The 24334-nt window shown below is 34.6% G+C and overlaps 1 protein-coding gene across 1 annotated transcript in view; it reads left to right on the top strand.

Moving 5' to 3' along the window:
• The window catches only part of LMBRD1 (LMBR1 domain containing 1), a 188310-nt gene that overhangs the window by 69540 nt on the left and 94436 nt on the right, over positions 1-24334 (top strand). Inside the window, exon 7 of the mRNA XM_027852980.1 lies at positions 4163-4236. Within this exon, the coding sequence (XP_027708781.1) occupies positions 4163-4236 (74 nt within the window). The remainder of the gene's footprint in view (positions 1-4162; positions 4237-24334) is intronic.

The raw sequence follows: 24334 nt of genomic DNA, 5'->3' as shown, positions 1-24334 counted from the left end.
CAGAAAACTGAGCAAACGGGGTTAAGTGACTTGCCCAGGGTCACACAGCTAGTAAGTGTCTGAGGCAAGATTTGAACTCAGGAAGATGAGTCTTCCTGACTTCAGGCCTGGTACTTATGCACTGTACTACCTAGCTGCCCCATAAACAGTTTAGTAGTCCCCTTTTCTTTTTGAGTTTGACACTGCTGCTTTAAAGTAGCGCTTTACTATAATATTTGTGAAGCCTTGAGATCTTTGTCATTTATTAGGGTAGTAATTGAATTGGGAAGGGGATGATTTGTGTAATATAAGCCCTGTTATGGTACTGAATCCTTAGTACTGTATTAAAATGCATTGAAGTAAATTAATATTAAGTACTAGAATTAATTGGTTTGTTCATCAGGCATTTAAGTGCCTGGTGTATACAGCGTACTGTGCTAAATTCTGGGAGTTATGTAATGTTGAAATAAGACAGGTTCCTACTAAAGTCTAATAAGTTCTAATAAGGTAGTGATTGAATGTACCACCCTACAGCTACAATCCTCTGTAATATTAATGACATATTTTGTTTTACTTAAAATTGATAACTAGTTATTAATAAGTGTCTGTTATAAAATTACCAGTGGAATCATAAAATTTTAAAAATGGAAATGAATTCATCAAAAGCAAAGATGATATTTCTCAACATAGTAATGTAGCCTTTAATTGAATGTTCTCATGACAGGAATCTTACATTCTCATGAGGCAGTCTATTTTATCTTTGAATAGTTGTAATCGTTCAAATATCACTCCTTTTGTTGAACAGACATAAAAAGATTCTACTGATCACCACCTGAAAGAGATCCTACCATGAAAACTCACAGGAACATCATAGTCAAATTCTGAAACCCCCAGCTCAAAGACAAAATATTACAGGCAACAAGAAAAAAACAATTTGCCTATGGCAGTACTACAATTAGAATCATACAAGACCTAATAGTGGTGATACTAAAAGATTGCAGGTCTTGGAGCACTATGTATCGAAGAGCAGAAGAACTGGGTTTCTGGCCAAAAATATCATACTCAGAAAAGCTAAGCATAATTCTGAATGAAAAAAATTGGATGTTTGATCAATTGTCAGACTTACAGGCATTTAAAAAAACAAAAAACCCTAAACTCAATAGAATATTTGACATACAAGAGCCAAGAGAAATAATACCAATGACCAATTACAAGGGACTAAATAAGGACAGAATGTTTACCTTTTATATATGGAAGATGTAAAATCTATGTCTAAGATTGTTACTAGTAATTAGGTAACTTATAAGAAAGATTGCGGTAGGGGCAGCTAGATGGTGCAGTGATAGAGCACTGGCCCTGGAGTCAGGAGGACCTGAGTTCAAAGCTGGCCTCAGACACATGATACTCACTAGCTGTGTGACCCTGGGCAAGTCACTTAACTCCTATTGCCTTGCAAAAAAAAAAGAAAAAAAAGATTGCAGTAGACCTGAGTATGCTATGACTTCAAAAAGTAAAACCATTCAAGAACAGCTTAAAGAGTAATTATCTTTTACAAATGAGGTGCAAGAGGAAGAACCAATACAGAGGAATTAGATGGGGGAGGGGGCTGTTAGTTCTGGAAACCTACTTTTGTTGGGAATGGATTTAAGAGGTGAAAATACATATATGTTTAGAAGAGTATAAAAGTCTTCTAAATTTAAAAGAAATAAAACTCTAAGGGGATAGGGAGTGGGGAGAGGATAGAGGAGGAATTTTTAGAGGGGAGGGTAAAGGAATAGGTTAAAAAGGGGCTATAGAAAGGGGTTTAGATTTAGGAGGATGGGAGAATAAGGGAAGGATTGCTGGAGTGGGGGTAGGTTAAGTAATAGGAAGGTATGGTAGTAGGTAGAAGTAAAGTAGGGGAGTTAGGAGAGATAGGAAAAAAAGATACACAAACATAAATACCAACAGGAGTATAATCTCTTAGGGAAAATGTATGTTTATATATGTATGTATGTATATGTATACATGTATGTATACATCAATACCTATACATAAATATATCCATGCTCAATTGTAGCCTTGAGGTGGCGGGTAGTGGAGAGGAAAGGGGGGGAGGAAGTGGTAAGGGGGCAAAGGAAAAAAAGAAGGAAGTTAAAAAAGTGCCCAGCAAAGAACAAAAGAAAACTTACAAGGAAGCAAAGAGAAGATGGACAGCTCTTGACACAACATGTAGTATTTGTTATATAGGCTTTCTTGAAATGAAAATTTATCGTTACATATTTTGAATCCTCTCTTGTGTTCTGCTATGCACATGACATGCTTTTTTTTTCTTTTCTTACTTCGTAATTAAGTTCCAATATTTAAATTTATGATTTTTTCTCTATTCTGTATTTGTGTTCTGGTGTTTGAGTCTTAAATAAAATTCAATAAAAAAAAAAAAGGTTTGGGTTCAAGTTCCACACCTGATGCATGCAGGCTTTGTGACCCCTTAGGCAAATCATTTAACCACTTAGCACCCTAGGCAACTTAAGACTGCAAATTGCAGAGAAATTATAGATTTTATGCTGATAGGAAGTTTCCTTAGCTGAGAGTTCCCTATAGCAGTGAAATCACAGGTCCAGTCTCTATCCCTTGAAAGGTTCTTGTGTTTGTTTGTGTTTTGCCTGGACTTGTGGTTTCATTCAATTAGGGAACATCTGTGGAACTATCTTCACCAAAGCATAACCTATTCTTCAGTCTGAATTTCTTGGGGTTTTGAAAGGTTAAGTGATTTACCCAGGTTCACAAGATAAGTGTCAGAGTTAAGACTCAACTCAAGTCTTTCTGACTTTGAAGTTGCCTCTCTCTCCACTATGCCATGATGCTTCTCCTTAAAGCAAAAGGTTTAAGTGCATAATTCTTCAAATCCTCCAAATATAATTATTTGCAGATAGCCTAGTTTATTATATCAGTTACATTTATGTAATTATGCAGGGTTTAAAAAATAAATATTCCTTGAGTCTTAGAAAGAATATATTCTTGAAGTTATTTCTGAAATAAAGCTCTCTACCAGGTAATCTTTCTTTATTTCTCTATTTTCTTCATAATAATGAGGTGTATTCCTCAGAAAATAATTTTGTCCTTTTACAGTTGGAGTATATATTAAAAAAAAAAACTTTCAAAAACAAAAGTAATGCCCAGTCCCCTCATATTATCATAGGATCATAGATTTGGAGCTGGAAGCAACCTTAGAGGTCATCTAGTCCAGCTATCTTATTTTATAGATGGGGAAACTCAGGCCCAAGAACGTTAAATGACTTAACCTAAGGTAAGAGGCAGAGTCAGGATTTTAACTCAGATCTTCAGACTTCAAGTCTGCTATCTTTCCAGAGTACTAAATCTTACTTTTGATACATATTTGAAATATTTTGCAAAATAACAGTACTCAAAATACAGAAATGTTTATGGAGGAAATGGGAGAAGTGATATCAAAATTATCTGTTTTGCCTTTTGATTTAGCACCTGTGTTTATATTTTTGTCATTAAGAGGAACTCTGGTGTAGGATGTGGAAAGTAGGGGAATACTTTCCTTGCATGTCTTATCTTCTCACCTCCCTTTTCAATTCCATGAACATCAGGCAAGATGTTAATTTGTTTGAATTCAATATTTTATTTAGTACCAGCCATATGGAAGATATTTTGGAGCTAGATCAAGGTGGGGTGTGAGGAGTGTGATATAAAGATGAAGACAAATTCCTTTCTACCAGGGATTTCCAGTCTGTAAAAGGTAGATTAAAAATTCTTAAAAAATTAAGATTTTTGCCAAAAAAAAAAAAAGACACACACACAAAAAAAGGGGACAGCTAGGTGGCACAGTGGATAGAGCGCTGGCCCTGGATTCAGGAGGACCTGAGTTCAAATGTGGCCTCAGACACGTAACACTCACTAGCTGTGTGACTCTGGGCAAATCACTAAACCACAATTGCCTCACCAAAAAACAAAAAACAAAAAACCAAAAATAAAAGAATTTGTAAGTATTAGGTTTTCTGATCAAATATTTATCTTTGTATTTTCTTGGTAAGTTGGTAAAAGACTGCCAAATAGCTTACATATCATTTATTTAATCCTTTGTAAATTATGTAAAAATATTATTAATGAATCATAAGTAAATATTTATACTTTGTGTGAATTTTCACCAGTAATTTTTTTTTTCTAATTACAGATGGTTTAGCTGCCTTGTCATTCTCCATCAGTACTCTGACCTTGATTGGAATGCTGGCAGCTATCACATACACAGTAAGTGTCACTGATTTGTTTCCTAGCTCCCAAAACCTCTTCTATTATTCTGTTAAAGTCATTTATGTATTTGTACAGTTTCATGAAATTTGTGTTTTCATGTCACCCTGCAGACATTAGACATTGAAGAATACTAAATATTCATGCTATTAAGGAAAAAGAAAATCTTTAAACTAAACTTGAGCAAAGAGTTTTGATCATTATAATTTTAGCTTTTTTTTTCATATTTTATGACTGTCATCTCATGAATGATTATAGGATTACAGATTTAGAGCTAGAAGAAACCAGCTAAATTGAGTCATCCTTAGGGCATTTACAAATAAAAACGGAACAACTAACTAAAGAAAAATGGAAAAGATCTGCAATGGCTTTTATAATAAAATGTTTTTGCAATCCAGACCAGTATGGTCACTATATCACTGTGAATTATACTGTTATATTTTCCTTCTTTATTCTCTCTGTCCTCTTTGAGAGGTAGAACTTCTGGGGTACGAAATTTGAGTCTTACTCCAACCCATTTCTGTTTCTGCTTTTGTTGCCCTCACCCTGTCCTCTTTTACTCTTTGTGTAATTGTTTTATTTTGATCTGTTTTTGATGCTGCCTTCTGTTGTGTTTAACTTCTAGAAATGTCAATTCATAAAGGAAGCAACCACCTAAAGTAGAAGTCACACTTTTTATCTTGACTCGTGAAGGCACAATCATTTTCTACGCTTTAAGCTATTATATCCTGTAATATAGTCTATGTTGCTATCACCCTGAATGCTCTTTGGGAATATAACTCTTGTATGTACATATCTTTTGTCTCTTAAGGCTTTTTCTAATAGGTAAATTTGAATTCAGCTCATATATATGTAGACTATGTAGTACTTCTTGGTCATGTTACTGGAGAAAATTTCAAGATTAAACATTTCTCTACTTCATGTTACAAGAGAGAGCTAATTGCTTTTAAAAAATTTTTTTTCTGGAACTTAAAAAAAAAAAAGATTTATAGCACCTAAATTTTATTCTTGTCTCTTGTTTAAAAAGGAGACTAGTCCATACAAAGAAAAGCTTATGATATTCTTCCAATATAGCTTTGTCTCAGCAAAAAAAGATTTGAATTTTTTTGTAAAATAACAGACTAGCAGAATAATTTTGTTATTTTTAATTATTCAAACATACTGATATGTTATTAAAGACTTTAAACAAAGCTATCATTCTTTCTCTTGTTTCTTCAAGTGTTTAGATAGGTCAGTTTTATTCCAACCATAAGAATTTACCATTTGGTATATATGTGGATGATTAATTTATATTTCACAGAATAATTTGGTTTATAGATGGAGGCACTAAGTCATGGATGAAAAAAAATCATGGTACTGTAAGTCAGAAGTCCTAGGTTTTCATCTTGACACTATAACTAACTTTTTGGTGGGCGTGTTGCAACTTTGTGATTCAATTTCTTACTCTTTTAAGGGCAGTAATTCCCTTCCTACTTGTGTTCCTCTCACAGGACTCTCCCTTCTCCTAACTCTGCATTTTCACTGGCAGTGCCCCATAGTTGAAATTTTTTAACTCTTTATTTCTGCCTTCTGGCTTCCATTTCTTACTTTGAGGCTCAGCTAAAATCCCTTTACAAGAAGCGTTTCCCAGTCTCTGTTACTGCTAAGTGTCTGACCTCTGTTGAATATCTCCATTTATCCTGTGTATATCTTTTTTGTACATAGTTTTATTTTGCATGTTGTCTCCCTCATTAGGTTGTAAATTTCATGAGGGAAGTAATTGTTTTTTTATTTCTTTGTAATCTCAATGCTTAGCACTGTGCGCATGTTTAATGCTTAATAAATATTTGTTGACTTGACATCTTTATTTGGGTTTTTTGTGACAGTAAAATTATATATGGAAACCTGTGGAACACTCCAGACTGGCCTCTGATTTTTGTCAAGTAGTGTTCCTAGAAATGATATTTTAAGTCAAAGTGATTTAAATTGAATCTGACTCCCCCCCCCCCAAAAAATATAATAGGGCATAATGTTCCTAACTCAGTGGTCTTAATCAGTTGGCTGTTCTGTTTTGAGACTTAATTTCCTTGAAGATCAATAAAACATGGACAACTGAAAGATTATTCTCATTTATAATAATCATCTTATGTTTTTATATTCTTTTATGGTTTATAGAATGTAATATGTTTAATTCAGTAATCTTTATTAAACACATGTCATTAAGCTGGAGTGACATGCTTTGTATGATTTGATAACAAGGTTGTTCAAAATCTGGTATTTTAGGATCTTCATAATGATTCAGTAATCCAAATTTTTAAAATTTTAGGTTGTGCTCATATGACTAATTCCCTTAGTACTTAGTCTCTAGCCCTTATTTTAGCAAACATATATATAGTAACACTAGAACACTTATCCAGAGAACCAGAATGCTATATCTTCATGGGTCACATTAGCTGTACATAGCTGCAGACCCATAAGTAAATATGGAAGCTCTCTGAATAGTGAGCAAAATAGCCATCATTAAATCATTGCATTCTGCTTCAAAGGAGTGGTATGGACCTACCCTTAAGTTCTTTGTTTTACAGCATAAAATGAGGCAACAGTTGTAACTGTTAAAGCAGAGAGAGAAGACAAATTATGAAAGCATAGTAATTTAGTGGTGAAAAAACTAGCCCTGTGTACTGTAGTTGTCCTTGAGTATTAAAGGACAGTACAGTAATTAATGTTTTCAGTAATGTCCCTGATTTATCAAAAGGTTAAGTTATATTCAGTATAACGGATTTGAGAATGGAGCAATGTATAAATATCTATCCTTAGAGTAAGGAAGACCTTATTTATTGACTATGTGACCTGGGCAAGTCACTTAATCTCTTAGTGTCCCTCAGGTAACTCATTAAGATTCCAAATTGCAGAGCATTTGCTGATCTGTATTTGCTCACCTGGAGTTCACCACACCAATGCAATCTCAAGTTTGTTTGGAGCAAAACAAAAAAAAAAACTGTTGACAAAGGTAAAGGAAAGTATGTAGGGCTTATAAAATGCTGACATCTACATTATGTTATGCGATCTCCTTGGCAACACGGAATGTCAGCATAGCTGTTATTTTCATTTTACAGATTAGAAAAATGAGTCATTAATTAGTTAAATGATGTAATCACAGAGCTGTGACTGGAACCCAGATCTTCTCACCAAAACACCAGTTTTCTTATATCACATTAGCTGAATCAGATTTCTCTCTGCTTTCATATGACTCCTGAAAACTATTTTCATCTTGGGCATTAGAAGCCCATAGGCCATTTTGGTTTCTTTGTAGATTTTTAGGTAGAATTTATTCTCTGCTTTCTGTCTTTAGCTTAACAGAAAAATTTAAAAGACCCTGTAGTTAATCTTTCATTACCAGAGCAATTTTTCTTAGAAAAGTTGGCAGTATCCCACATAGAATGATTGATGCTTCAAGTCTTACCCCACTCCAATCCATTCTCCAAACAGCTGTCAGTGAGTTTCCTAAAGCATCAGGCTGACCATGTCATTCCTCTATTCAGCAAACTCCAGGGGTTTTCTGTTACCTTTAGGATAAAATTAAAACTTTTTTTTTTTTTTGTATTTAAAGCCCTTTGTAACTTGCCGCCAACCTACTTCTCTAACCTTATTACATATTATTTTCCTTTTTGTACTCTACGGTCCAGGCACAGTGACCTTTTTACTGTTATACATGATCCTCTGTATCTTAAATCTGTGCCTTTGCTTAGGCTGTTCCCCATATTTGGAATATATTCCCTCCTCAGTCCAACTTCTTAGAATCTTTTCAAGGCTTTTTTTCCTTTAAGGCTCCATTCATTCTACATTAAGCCTTTCTTGATACCACCCTTACCTCAGCTTCCAGTGTCACCTCCCTGAAACAAAACTTTTATTTATTTTGCTTATGCCTACATATACACATGGTGTCTCCCCAATAAAATTTAAGTTTATTAAGAAAAAGAATTACTTTATTTTTGTTTTTATATCTTTAGTTCCTATCAGTCTCTGGCCCGTAGTCGGTGCTTAAGAAATACTTGTTAATTGGTCATTCACACTGATAAGGAAGAGATTATGTTTTCATATCATGTACATAAAACCATAATTCTGACGTAATTGGGTTTTTTTTGTCAATAACAGATTAAATTAATGTATATTATTTTGAATACTGCATTTTCCCTGCTGTACTGTAAATTCCTTGAATCAAGGATCATCTTATATTTATCTTTGTGTACCCCACAGTGTTTTACATATAAATATACGAAACTCTAGAAGTGTAAGTTTCACTATAAGTGCCAGTTTTCATCAGACAGCAAGTTTTCTGGCTAGGAATATCACTAGCCCAAAGAAATTACAGGTACAGTCCAAAAACCCATGAAACTCATGGAGTAAAGGAATTCAGTTTAGCAACCATTCATTAAGCACAATGTGCAAAGTAATGAAATGAATGAAAAAAATTAAAACAATGCTAGTCAACTACACTGTGAGTAACAGAAAGAAAATGCTGGCATTAGGGAAAGGAAGAGGGGGATAAACCGTCTAAGGTATCTGAAATAATTTAATTAGTAGTGAGTTGACCTATATCCATTTATATCCCTGAAGACATTGTTTTTTTTTTTAAACACCATGTTGTTTAATTGTTAATAATTGTTGTTCATGACGATATGTTTGATGTATACTAAAAAAAAAAAAAAATTAAGTTCTGTGTGCCCAAACAAGCTGGGATATAATAAGTTTAGTCACTTCCCGGGGATGGGGAGGTTCATTTATCTGGAAAGTTCACATTTGCAAACTTACATTGTTAAAGTATGATATATTACTTTGTTACATTTTTTACTTAATGTTATAGCCTTAGCTGAGTGAAATCAAAAGTTGCTGATAATGACATTTTGTGTCTGTATGTAATCTTTATATGTGCATATATATAGATATATACATGTAAGTACATATATATGCATACATAGGTGTATAAACTATTACCTTAGTACCATTAAACACAACGAACTAATTCATTCTATATAGAATATTAGAATTGCCTGGAGAAGAAAATTGCTTTTAGCTCTTTATTAGCATAGTTAAATTAAGCAATTTTTTAAAATTGTCTTTTAAAAGACTTCCTATATAAAATTTGGTGGCATATGCTTTTTTGACAGCGTATAAAACTAGCATTTGATATATCATGATCCAAAGATACTTTGGACTAGTGGTATTCATTTATAATTCTTCAGAGCCTATAATGTTCTGACATCTGTACAACAATGCAAGTAGCATATTGGTATAAATGTATCACTTGGAGAGCAGTGAAGAAGCACATTGTGAGTGTGAGCAGATTGTTCATATAACAAATAATGACAGATAAACAAATATGAAGAAGAGCCATAATATAGTCTGTCTTCAAGGAAAATATGATCAAGAAGAAAAATGAGCTAATCCCATATTGAGAGTGAGGAATAGCAGCCAGACAGCCTGAGTATTCCATTGTTATCTTTGGAATGTTAGAAGAAAGCAAGGGATTCAGGTTGCCTGGGTGCCCTTGCAAATGAAGAAATGGACTGGAGTCATGCAAGATAGGCAGATAGGTACTTGCGTCATTGAAGGGAACCTACAAATGATTGAGGTCACAGATTTGTATGAGTCTCTTGATCTAGCGGTATTGGGAAATTACTAGTTTTGGTGTACTTTGTAAAACATTTGGAATCTACTGTGTTGTATGTGAAAATTCAAACAGATAAATTTCATGGATAGTATTGGACCTTGTATTTGCTAAGTTCTGGACTTTGTGTAGTCTCCTGAAACTAATGATCCTAAATTATGTTAGTCATTGATACATGGTGGAGACAGCAGAATTGAAGGCCCTTGACTTTGCTGCCCCCAAATGGAAAAATGCCATTAAGGTCAATTGTGAAACATACTTTACTGCTAATGGAATGTCAAGTTCCTTAGCGATAATAAATATCTTATTTAGTTCTTCCCCCAAAAAAGTGCTTAGTGGTGAAGACATAAAATGGAGTCTAGAGATTTATAGTCTGTTATTCAAGTCTAATCACAATCCTCTAGCATACATCTTGTAATATATTATAATCAATATTTTCTTTTTTTATATACAAGAAAAGTAAGTGAATAGAAGCATTTAGTCCCAAAATTGGTTCAATATTTTATTCTTGGGAATTTCAATGTTAATAATAAATATGTGTACTTAGAAATTTTACACAACAATATTACCAAGGGATATCCTAAAGCCACATCATTTTAATCTTATTAAAAGTTGTTGGAGACATATAGAGTAGTTTTTAGAAAGTTGTGGACTTTCTTTCCTGAAGTTCATGAAAGTATTTTAGGTTTAGGTTTTATTATGCCCTATAATGGATCTCAAAGCCTTACTTGGCAGATTCAACTGGATGTCCCATTCAATTTTCTTTTTTGTGTTTTATTAGGGTTCCTATAAGGAATGTAAATCCAATGAACAAATGGTTCATCCTATCTCATTTTAGACAGGGACTTCATTGCAAATACTTTTTTCCCTTGATATTTACTTCCTGGCATGTTAATCTCAGCATTTTAAGGAAATCTTCATTTATCACCCCTTACTGCCCCCAAAGTAAGACTCCTGCATTAAATGATATCTAGAAGGCTTTCTGGTTCTATAATACATATATACATACATACATATATGCATATACACACACATATGATCTTAGTGGGTACATGCCAAAGATGAGGAAATTTCCTTTAGAATAAGAACGAAAAAGGGGCATGATTATCAAATGGGAAAATTTTCACAAATTCAACAAATGTTCTCTACCATGTGCAGAACAATATGCTGTGCTCTGTGGATAACACAAAATTCATAAAACCACTTTACTAGACTCAGAAAGAGTTTATAGTCTAATAAGCTCTTTTCCTTTCATTCCTTTTTCTAAGGATGGTGTTCTGTTCTGTGCCAAGAGAATGAGACCACTAAAAGGTGATATTCATCTAATTTGACTTGTTCCACATTTCCTGATTAGTGTTTCATACTTCTTCAAAAGAATTGTCTTTAACTTCACCTGTGTTATGAGAATTTTGTAATGCACATCTGAGAATTTTTGTTAACTTAAGATTTCTAAATCTCCTATAAACATTTCATATCTTTAATATAATTTATTGTAAAGTAAGTTTGAATTGTCATTTTCCTAAACAAACTAAAAATTATTTAGGCTAATTCCTGCAAATGAATTGATTGGTGTGATTGCAAACTGATCTTCATATTCCACTTCCCCCACCCCCAAGGTCTGCATGTGAAAGGTTTATTTTCTTATCTAATATTTTTTGGCTTAAGATAGATTAGTTCCTTTCATTGCCTTTCTTATTTTACACAAACCTGGTCTAAGAATTTACAAACTTATTGACCTGAACTTTATATTGTTCCAAACATTTTAACAATATCACTTATGCAAGCCCTTTAGGTTAAATTCACACATTCCCCTCCCTCCACTCTGATAGCTATAAAATAGTTTTGTTAAAATAGAACTAATACTGAAAGAACAGGAATGAGGCTCTGAAGGTTATAAAAATTTTCAGAAAAAAAACCTGTGCAAGAATAAAATAAGATGTATGAAGGATTTCATCAAGTTTTGGCTGAGAGAGTACCCACTCTGTTTATGGATCTTTGAAAGAAGCAAAAATTTTACGTCAGTTTTCAAAACTGTTATTTCATCACTGTGGGTACTTTGTTCACTGTGGCATCTATGACTTAGTACATGGCCTTTAAGACTTTCTGTAGCCTAAAACTAAAAGACCCTAAATTCAGCTTGATTATGTCTCTCTAGCTCAGGCCTGCACAACATGTGGCTTTCGGGTCACTTGCGGCCCACCAAAGGATGTGACCCACAAAAAATGTAGAGGATGTAAAAGAAAGTAAAGATGTAATGAGTGCTTTGTCCGTGCCCTGCTAACCCATCTTCCACTAGTCACTCTTGTGCCCATCGTGTAACTTGGCAGGTGGGTTGTCACTGCTTACTCTCTCCTGTTTGTCATGTGATCCGTGCTAACCAACCAGAGGAGTGAGAGTCGTATCTTTTTGCTGTGTTTTCAGTTGTTACTAAATATAAACAGTAAGAAAACATGAAAAATGTATTAAAACTTGTACCCCTTAGCAAAGTAATTTTTAACATTAATGTGATTTCTTGATGAATAAAAATCTTAAGTAGTAAGTATAATTAATTGATATTAATTGAAATTTCCCTTTTTTTAAAAAAAATATGATTTATTTGCAAAATAGTTAATCATTAATTATACCTTTACTTGGAAAGTGAGCTGCTAAAAACTTATCTGTGACCTGAAGAAGTTTAGCCTATTTTAATTTGGCCCCTACCTACTGCCAAATTGTGCAGGTCTTCTCTAGCTTAACTTCAGTTGGGTGACAGTCAGCAAGCATTTATTAAGCATTTATTACATGCCATGCTATTCTTAGAATACTAATAGAAAAGTGAAACAGTCCTTAATAGAAAAGTGAGAGAGACACGAGCTCATACTCCATTGGCTGACATACAATTTACCTCTGGGTTACTACTAAAAGCTTTTAGATCTTTGAGTCTCCCCTACTGGTTCTTTATTCATGTCATGCCTATTAACCATAGGTGTTCCCTAAAACTCTGTTTTGGGGCCCTCCTCTCTTTTCGCCCATTAGATTGTGATCTCCCTGATGGCAGAAATAGTTTTTGCCTTTCTTTGTATCTTCAGTGTTTTTTACAGTGCTTTATGCGTAGTAAGCACTTACTAAATGCTTATGGATTTGTTGACTTTCCCTCTATACCATGAGTTCTTAACCTGAGGTCCACAAACTTTTTTTTTGTTCTTTTGTTTTTGCACTATAATTGGTATTCTAATCCTATGTATTTTATACATTTAAATACTTTTTTTGGAGGGCAGCTAGGTGGCGCAGTGAATAAAGCACCGGCCCTGAAGACAGGGGGTTCTGAGTTCAAATTCGGCCTCAGACCAAACACTTCACACCTACTGGCTGTGTGACCCTGAGCAAGTCACTTAACCCCAAATGCCTAAAAATAAAAAATTTAAAAATAAATAAATACTTTTTTTTTTTTAGAAGGTGCCCACAGACTTCACCAGTCTGCCAAAGGGTCTGTCACATGAGAGTTTAAGAAACTCTGCTTCTGTATATACTTTCTCACTTGGTAATCTCATCAACTCTCCTAGGTTCAGTAGTGATCTCTATGCAGATGATTCTCAAATCTATATATCCAGCCTTGGTCTGTCTCTCGAGCTACAGTCCCATATCACAAACTGCGTTTTAGACATCTTAAACTGGATTTTCTATAGATATCAGAAATGCAATATTTCTAAAACAGAATTCATTATCTTCCCTCCACTCCCCTTCCTAACTTCCCTATTACTGTAGGGATACCTCTGTCTGAGTCTAGAGCATAGAATTTGGAACCTAGAAGACCTTAGTTCCAATCCTGCCGTGGACATTTACTAGCTGTATGACCTTGGGCAAGTCATTTAATCTCAGTCTGCTTCAGTTTTTTCATCTGTAAAATGGGGATAATAATAGCACCTACCTTCCAGGATTGTTATGAGAATTGAATGAATGAATGAATGAAATGTAAAGTGCTTTGTAAACTTTAATGCTCTATATAAATGGTAACTATTATTATTGTTAGCTCTTATCACCCAGATTTGCAACCTCAGTGTCATCTCTCACCCACATAATTAGTTCATTGCTAAGTATTGTCATTTCTACCTGTACAACATTCCTTATTTAGGTCCCTTTCTCTTCCTTCATACAACCACAACTCAAGTTTGGTCTCTCATCATCTGTATTCTGTTCTGCTGCGATAATGTTCTAGTTGGGATCTCTGTCTCAAGTTTCCTCTTGCCATAGTCCATCTTCTACTCAGCTGCCAAAATGATTTTCCTATATCATGAGTCTGCCCATGTCACTCAGTAAATTCCAGTGACTCCTTATTATCTCCAGGATCAAATATAAATTTCTCTGTTTGGCATTTAAAGTTCTTCACAACCTTTAACCTTTTTTTTTTTAATCTTTCCAGGCATTTTATACTTTACTTCTCTCCATGAGCTCTCCAGCCTGGTTATTCTGGCCTACTTACTTCACTTTGCACATGATGCTCCATCTCCCCATCTCTGTGTCTCTACGTTAGCCCTCCCTCTTTCTCTTAACTTCTACCTCTTAGCTTCCCTAGCTTCTTTCAAAACTTAGCTCTAATCAGATCTTCTACAGCAAACTGTTCCCCATTCCGCTTCCTACACTCCTTTCCTCTCAGCAATTACCTTTTCCATTTATTCTGTATATGTCTTGTAATTTCCTATTTATGCACGTGTCTCTCCCATTAGAATGTGAGTTCATCGAGGGCAGGGACTATTTTTTACCTTTTTTTTTCTTTCAATCCTTAGTGCTTAACACAGTGACAGTAAAGACAATAAATTCCTTTTGATTGATGGATTGGTTGAATTCCAGATTTCATATTTCTTGAACCTAGAGTCATTTTTATACTATATGATGAGGCATTAGAGTGATGGGTAAGCTTATCTTTATTAGGTAACTGAAAACAATGTATGATTTTACTTAGAAGATGTGATTGTAAATAGAAAACTGATTTCATGTACAATCATTTTATATCACTCCCTAAAATACTTTCTATAAGAAAAATGGCAACTTTCATATCCAGAGTAGCATTTGTTCACTATAGAAATGATTTCTTTAATTCCACTGCTATACTCAAGATGTTCTTAAACAGTTGTTTTTACATTCTCAGTGACAGTATACATTCATGCGGCATGCAGTCTCACAAAATCATTTTAAACCATCTGTACTGGTTATGAGGATGGAACTCTTCTACAGGTCCAGATTTGCTTTGCACATCACTGGTTGATTGAATTCATGTCATATAGAGGAAAAACTTAGTGTATTCTTGCTTTTTCTGTTTTGTACAAATTGTATAATTGAATTCTATGGCCAGTTATTTTTATCATTTTTAATCACACCTTTTATTTTATCATATTCAGTATCTTTTTGTTGTTGTTAAACAATTAAGGAATATGTCTTTTGACTTAAAATAGGCTAGTTCAAGTCAGAATTTCCTCTGGTCTTCATTAGCCCTTGGGATAGGTACAAAGAGGTGGAAAACCCTTAACTTTATGTATTAATACAATTTGTTTTGACACATCTATGAAAAATCCAAGTTATAGCTCGATGTTATTAAGATGCTTAAGGATAACTTTAAGAATCTCTAGTGGCACTATCACATTTCAATTTCACTCGACTCAATTGTTTTACTACCCCCAAGTCATTATGGATAGAAAATTAGAGATTTTCCTAAATTGGTAGCGAGCAGACTCCTCGTACCCATCCCTTTGTTTCTAAGAGATTGTGTGACAACTCCCAGCTTTATGCTACTATTTCCCAGATTGGAATATAACAGCTTTGGACTTCCTCTCTTATACTGTGCACATCTTCTTTTCCCTCTCCTTCCCTCTTTCTTTCTTTCTTTCTTTTTTTTCCCCATAATCAGAACAACACAGAGTTGCTTTTGGATTTCACCTTTAAGTCTCAGCCACAATGTTAATATTCCCTGACACACACATCTCCACCCCAGTGACCACAGTTGCTTTTACTCACCTCTCTTCCTGAGGGTACATATTCTTCCTCTGCTACCCCATTTTGTAATGACTTGTAGGTTACTCTCAGTCTCTGGAATGTTAGATAATTAATGAAACTTCAGAGTTATAGGCAAATTAATTACACTTCAGTTGCTTATTTTCCTTTTTATTTTGTTGTCTATCTTTGTGCTTTCTTCTGTATGTAAATTGCTTTGAATATTTTAAATTAGTTATGTTAGCTGTTCATTTATTCTGCAAACTGAGAGGGTTCTGGTAGTATTGAAGTGATTTGGTCAAAGTACAAAGTCTGTGTGTCATTCCTCAATCCTAGCATCTTGGAAACCTTTTCTGACCAACATGATGAAAGTTGAAGAGGTGATGTTTATTCAGCTGTAGTGATTTGGATGGCCTTTGAGATTTTTTCAGTACTAAGATTCTATTTATACTTATCTGGTATTTTTTTAAACCTACTAATTAATGTCCTAAATTATTAATAAGTTGTCTAAGTAGTCATATCCTTGGATCTAGTCAGTTTGTGTTTATCATGCTTTTATGAAAACAGATCTCTGTTGATTGCTTAACTGTTAATTTACCTAGTATTTTTTTCCTTAGTTATTGCTTTAATGGATTTCTTATTTTTTGCCTTCATTTATTTTTTAACCTTTGCACTTAAAATATCAGAAGTGTTAAAGTAAATTTATTATTTTAAATTGTTTTCTTGAAGTTTAAGTAGATATAATTAGATTTTTACTTCCTCTTTCACAGCTGATGTATTCCTGAAAAAAAAAATCTGAATAAAAATATATAACATCTCTCCTTGTAATCATGATCAGATTTTAAATTCAGTAGAGGTACTTGCTAGTCTAAAGAAATCCTTCAGTGACTATATTGATATGAATTGCTTCCCACCAACTTAACCATTTTTATGTGCAGACTACAGTATAAGCTATGTTGACAGTGCACTAATTAGATCATAGACTGCTTTAAGAAGGACATAGTGTCCAAAACTTAGGAGAACATAGTTTTGCTTCACTTTGCTTTGGCCAAAATAGACAAAGCCTTATGTTTAGCTCTGAGTGCCACATTTTAGAAGGGTCATAGTGAAGCTGGAGAGTGTATAGAGGAAAGCAGCTCAGATACTGAAGGGCCTCAAGACTGTGCTATATGAAGATCAGTTGAAGAAAGTAATATGGCTCTTTGGCCCAGAGATTAGAAGACCTGGAATGGTGAACAGGGAGATATGCTTGTTCTTTCTAACTTCACAGGGTATAGTACTAGGAGAAAGAAGATAGAAGTTGCAATGAAGCAACTTTTGGCTTGCTGTGAAGAAAACTTTCCTAGCAGCTGTCAAAAAATGGAATGACTTCCTCGGAGGTAGTGGTTTCTCCCTCACTAGAGGTCTTCAAGCAAAGTCTTGATGAGCACTTAGATATGTTGTAGGTGGGATTCTTGTTCAGGTACAGTTTAAAATAAATTACCTAAGGTCCTTCATAGCCCTGAGATTTTGTATTATTTTCCAAGTCTGTGCAATAAAATACATAGTAGTCTCTACTGTATTTTGGTTACTATTTTAAAAATGACATTCCTAATAGTATTTTAAATTCCTTTTCACTCATTCACGTATTTGATATGTAGAAGGCACTGTACTAAGTGTTGTGGAGGATAGAAAAGAGTTACTTATTTGGCTTCTTGGAGTTTATGATCTGGTAGGGGAGAGACAAGACAACTACCTCAATAAATAACATTAAGTGACAGTATGTGATAATTACTATGTGAGAGATACAAAGCTTTGTTGGAAGGAGAGATGTTTATAAATGGGATATGAATAGATATTATTTAAATAGCCAGTAGGAGGAACAGTATTAACTAAGGCTTAGGGGCAGGAAAGAACAAGTTGTGTTTGGGGAATAGTGAGTAATGGTGGGGTTTTGGTTTTTTTTTTCTTTTACTATCTTGAAGCAAGTCTAAAATAGTAAGAATTACTGTATCAGGCAAGAAGGTTTGTGTTTACTACTTTTCCACATCAAAGGCATTAAAGGGTGATTCAGGTTACCAAGCAGTAGGGAGTAGTTCAGAGCATGGCACAATGCAAAGATAGTGACACCTTACTGCAAATGTATTTGAGTGATCCTAGAACCAAAGAAAGAGAAATAGCAATACCCAGAAATAGGAGATATAGGACAGGCTGTCCCACTTCCTGATGACTGTAAGTTATCTTGATTCTGCTTAAAATTTCCTTTAAATAAATAATTGCTTAAATCATATTTAACCACAATATATCTTGGGTTTTAAAGTACGTCTTTTGGGAGCCAAGATGGCAACTAGAGGCAACCCAGCTGAACTCTCTCAACATTCACCTCCAAACAACTTTAAAATAATGTCTCAAATCAAGTTTTTAAGTGACAGGGCCAATGTCAGGGTGAGACATTTTCCTAGCCAAAGAAAGCTTAGGTTATCAGGAGAAGTTTGTGACACTAGGGTGGAGGCATGTCCAAAGCCCACCCACAGGGCAGCAGCAATAGCAACTTTGGGAGCTCTCAGCCCAAAGACAGTAAGGGGGTCAGACAACTGGTCAGAAAGAGATTACTGCAGAACCTTTGCTTGTACTGGGTACAGCTGGCACTCACTGACAACTCTATTGCCCATACACAGTTCTGGGTTGCAGTTCCAGGGTAGAGAGGAGCACTGGGAGTCAGTTACAAGGGATCAGGGGCCCTGGTCGTAGTTCCAAGACAAAGAGGGGTGCTAGTGCTTGTGGATGCAGGGAACCAGGGGTCCTTCCTGAATAAAGACCAGAACACAGACCAGTAGAGCAGTGACCCCACCTCTTCCCATATTACATCACCTTGGAAGCACAGAAAACTTGCAGACCCCCAGAACTAGCTCTGAACATAGCAGCAGAAAAAAGCCTGAAGCAAGTCAAGAAATAAGCTGGAAAAATGAACAAACAGCAAAAAAAAAAAAAACTTGACCATAAAAAGCTACTGTGGTGGCAGGGAACACCAAAACACAAACTCAGAAGACAATAATATGAAAATACCCATAACAAAGCTTCAAAGAAAAATGCTAATTGGACCCATGCCCAACAAGCATTCCTGGAAGAGTTAAAGAAAGAGATAAGTGTGGTAGAGGAAAAAATGGGAAAAGAAATGAGAGCAGTAACAATAAAATTATGAAAAAAGAATTTGCAGCTTGGTAAATTTACAACACCAAAAAATACTGAAGAAAATAATACTTTTAAAAACAGAATTGGCCTAATGGAAAAAGAGGTACAAAATCTCACAAAATACTTCCTTAAAAATTAGAATTGGGCAAGTGGAATTTAATGACTCCATGAGACATCAAGAAAACAACTTACCTGGCAAATAGATCAAGGAGAGATAATTTAAGAATTATTGGAGTACCTGAAAGCCATGATCAAAGAAAGAGCCTAAATATCATATTTCAAGGAACTATTGAGGAAAACTGCTCCAAAATCTTAGATCAAGAAGGTAAAATAAAAGTGGAAAGAATCCGCCAGACACTTGAAAGACATCCCAAAATGAAAACTCCCAGACAAATTCCAGAGCTCCTATGTCAAGGAGAAATTACTGCAAGCAGCCAGAAAGAAACAATTCAGATATCATGGAGTCACAGTCAGGATGACACAAAACTTAGCAGCTTCCACGTTAATGGAGCAGAAAGATTGGAGTATGATATTCTGGAAGGCAAAAGAGCTAGGATTAGAACCAAGAATCACTTACCTAGCAAAACTGAGTGTGATCTTTCAGGGAAAAAAAATAGACATCTAATGAAATAGAGATCATTCAAGCATTTCTCATGAGAAGACCTGAGCTGAATAGAAATTTGGACATTCAAACACAAGACTCAAGAAAAACACAAAAAAGTAAACAGGAAAGAATCTTAATAAAGTTAAACTTTATATTCCTGTATGGGAAGATGATACTAACTCCTAAGAACTTTATCACATTAGGGCAGTTAAAAGAAATTTACATAGACAGAGGATATGAATTTGAGTCAATTATGTTGTAATTGATCTCAAAAAAAAAAGAATGAGTGAGAAAGAAAAATGCACTAGGAGAAAGGGGAAGGGAGAGGTAGAGTGGGAAAATTTTTCTCACATAAATGGGTACACAAAGAAGAGCTTTTACAATGGGGGGAAATGGAGAGTGTGTGGTAGGCAATGCTGGAACCTCAGTCTCATCAACATTGGTTCAAAGAGGGAAGAATATATGTATACACTAGGTTGTATATAGAAATGTTGGGAAATAGGAGGGGTATGGGATCATAGAAAGGGGGCGATGATAAAAGGGAAGACAGATTAAGGGAGGCAGTGGTTACAAGTAAAATAAACTTTTGAGGAGGGACAGGATAAAGAGAGAGGGAGAAGAAGAAGGAGAAAGAAGTAGAGGGAGAAGACGAAGGCGACGACAAAGACGAAGAAGAAGAAGAAGAAGAAGAAGAAGAAGAAAAAGAAGAAGAAAATGGAATGTAGAAAAAACACATTAATCATAAGTGTGAATGTGAATGAGATGAGCTCACTGGTTAAATGGAAGTGAATAGCAGAACGGATTAGAAGCCCGAATCCAGTAATATGTTGTTTACAGGAAAATACTTAAAGAGAAGGACATACACATTTTAAAATAAAGAGCTGGAATAGAATTTAATATGCTTCAGCTAAACTGAAAAAAAGGCAGGAGTAGCAATCCTGATCTCAGACAAAGCAAAAGCAAAACTACATATAATTAAATGGGATAATCAGGGAAACTACATTTTGCTAAAAGGTACCATAGACAATGAAGTATTATAAAAAAAAATTATAGCAAATTTCTCTGATAACAGCCTCATTTCTCCAGTATATACTGAGTATAAAACTGAGTCAGATTTATAAAAAGAACCATTCCTCAATTGAGAAATGTTCAAAGGATATAAACAGGTAGTTTTCAGAAGAAGGAATCAAAGCTATCTATAGTCATATGAAAAAATGCTCTAAAATCACTATTGATTTGAGAAAGTCAAATTAAAACAATTCCTGAGGTCCTACCTCACACTTACCAGAAATGACAAATGCTGGAGGAACTGAGGGAAAAATCAGTACACTAATGAATTGTTGGTAGAATAATGAACTGGACCAATCATTCTGGAGAACAATTTGGAACCAGAAACTATACATACCCTTTGACCCATCAATACCACTACTAGGTCTGTATCCCAAAGAGATAAAAGAGAAAGAACCTATGTGTACAAAAATATTTATAGCTATTCTTTTTGTGGTTGCAAAGAATTGAAAATCAAGGAAATATTCATCAATTGGGGAATGGCTTTGGTATATGATTATGGTGTAACACTATTTTGCAGTGAGAAATGACAAGGCAATTGGTTTCAGAAAAATCATGGCAAGATCTATCTGAACTGATGCAAAATGAAATGAGAAGAATCAAAAGATCATTGTGCACAATAATATCAGTGTTGTAATGATGATCAGCTGTGGAAGATTTGACTTCTTTGATCAATACAATGATCCAAGACAATTCCAAAGGACTCATGATGAAAGAAATGCCATCCACCTCCAGAGAGAGAACTGATAAATTCTGAGTATAAATTTAAGTATAATTTTCTCACTTTATTTTTCTTGCTTTAAAAAAATACGGCTTATATGGAAATATGTGTCATTTCACATGTATAATTGATATATTGCTTGCCTTCTCAGTGGATATGGGAGACAGTGGAGGGAGGGAGAGAATTTGGAACTCAAAATTTAAAAAGAAAAGAATACAATAAATAAAAAGTTTAAAGAATGAATAAAGTATATCTTTCTTGTTTATTTTTGTCTTGTAACTACACTGCACACTTTTACCCAGACCTCAAGATTCCCTCCCCAGTTCTTGAAGTACTGAAGAGGGCAAGGACAGGAGCTGAACTTTTATCAAAACTTTAGTCTGTCTGATTGCCTGTATAACAACCACTCCTTTCCCCTCCTAAAAGAATTATCTACAGAAGAGGAATCAATAATTTTTCTGGCTCAGCTCTGAAGACATTAACTTCTTGGCCCATAGTACCTTTATTTAAAAGAATTTTGTAGAAGAGATCACCAAAATTCAAATTGTTCATTTGATTTATTTCCATTTTGCTATCATTTCATTCTTTTTCCTCAAGGGTTATGGTTATTTGATTATTTTCCATCAGATTAGTTATTGAAAGGGGAGAAGTTACTTAAATCCTCCATCAGACTGCTGTCCCCCAGTTATACATTTACATGATCATTACCTCTCAAGTATTCCAGAAAATCTACTCCTTGAGGTACCATCTTTTTAGCCAAATAGTAACCACAACGTTATCTAAACTTGTGCAGTAATATAGCAGTTTTCCTTTTTGAAGATCATTTATCATTTGTTGTTTCATTAATTCTTTAAAGGGACTTGTGATTTTTTTTTCCCCTGACTTACAGATGGAATGGTTGGTGGTTGGCAAGGTTGGTTGAATAATCTTTGGTTGAAATGCAGATGAATTCTTGATTTAATTCAGTCAGTCTAAAGACTAAGCTATTTCCTAAGTTTGCCCGTTACAGCTTTACCCTCTACACTCTATAATAACAGTATCAACCAATAAACAATTCCTTAGGAATATCTTCTTTTAGTCTCTCCAGATTTGGTTTAAGAATTTCTTAAGTTGTAGGATAGGAAGGACCAGAAGCAACACCAGCAGGTCTTCTCAGCTGTTAGCATATGTTGTGTGATTAAAACCATTTTAACAGTTTAATTTAACCATTTTAACCAAAGAGTTATTAATCTGCTTGTCCACTTTGACTCAGCAATGCCCACTACTGAGTCTGTTTCCCAGGATAATGTTCTAACGTATTTATAGTAGCTCTCTTTGTAGTGGCAATGAACTGTAATTTGTGGGGATGCCCATCAATTGGGGAATGTCTGAACAAGTTGTGGTATAGGATTGTGATGGAATACTACCATGCTGTAAGAAATGATGAGCTCAGTGATCTTCGAAAAACATAGACTTGCATGAAATAATGAGCAAAATGAACAAAACCAAGAGAGCATGATGTACAATAACAGCAGTATTGTTTTAAGAACAACTTTGTGTGATTGAGTCATTTTGACTATTATAAATACCCAAACTAACTACAAAAGACATAAGAAGGAAGATGCTATCTGTGTCCAGAGAAAGAACTGATAAATAGAAGTATGTATAAGGTGGAGATACAGACATATATATATATATATATATATATGTCTATATCTATATTTATCTATATATATGTGTGTATATATATATATTTGTGTTTAATGGTAACCATCTTTAGGGCAAGGGGAAGAAAAAGGGGGGGAAAGAAAGTTACGTGATAACTTTATTATATATTTAAAAGGAATGGCAGGTTGTATATACTTTGCAGTTTCATGTACAATCATCTTTTTTTTCTATGCTATAATGTTATGGAAATGCTTGTTTTATTTCTTAAGTTCAAAATAAAGTAAATTTTAAAAAATTTTAAACCATTTTTAAAAATCCTCCATGTGATTAGTAGATTGTATTTCTTATTTTGAGAAATCTATTCAGTCTGTACCATTTGTCCAGGGTCAAAGTCCATTCATTCAGGAAGAGAGTGACCAAAGCTATACAGCTTCTGAGTACTTTTCTGTACCTAAGGATTACAGCGCACCTTCCTAGTTTTCTTCACAGTCTTTGTCAAAACATTGTTTCTTAGACCTGGCCTACCACTCAATCAATCATCATTTATTACATGCCTGCTATGTGCCAGGCACTATGCTAAGCACTGGAGATAAAAACACAAAAATGAAACAATCCCTCCCTTCAAGGATTTTACATTATCAATTTCATTAGGCAAACCTACAGGGACAGTTCTTGATTTAATCTTGATCTTTACCTCCTGGAATGACATAGTTATCTAATGAAAAAGATGACATTTATATCTCCTCTCCCTGAGAAAGCTCCAATAATATCTCGGTTAGCAATTATGAATCTTATTTTTACTAGAAAGGCTTTGGCTAGGTCCGTTCTAACATCTTACTTCTCAGACTGGTCATCAAGTGATATTAGATAAGTGGGCCACAAATCCATTGGGAGGTAGAATTTATTTTTGGCCCAGAAGTGATTAGGAATGTCTGTTGTGGTGCTAGAAACTGAGCAGTGTAGGTAGATTGCTTGATTTAATATCTGGCAGGGACAGTGTCTTTAGTGAAGCAATTTGCTGGTAATAATAACATGTTTACGTAGTACTTTACTATTTGCTGAGTGTTTCCACGTATGTTATCCTGATTAGTAACTGGAACTTGGAGCTTTGTCTTTGAATTCCCCAATAGTTTTACTAAAATAATGAAGAATATTACCTCATTCTTTGAAAGCGCAGAATCCTACTGATATAAAGTCACAAGAAATGATGAGGATGGTGTTAGAGTCTCTTATGCCACACATTCTGTTATTCCAGAATAGGTTTCTTGTAAGCATT

Source organism: Vombatus ursinus, unplaced genomic scaffold (genome assembly GCF_900497805.2).
Source record: "Vombatus ursinus unplaced genomic scaffold, bare-nosed wombat genome assembly UNPS02009835.1, whole genome shotgun sequence".
Taxonomy (NCBI): Eukaryota; Metazoa; Chordata; class Mammalia; order Diprotodontia; family Vombatidae; genus Vombatus; species Vombatus ursinus.
The sequence above is the reverse complement of the archived record's forward strand: the minus strand, read 5'-3'. Positions and strand labels throughout refer to the sequence as shown.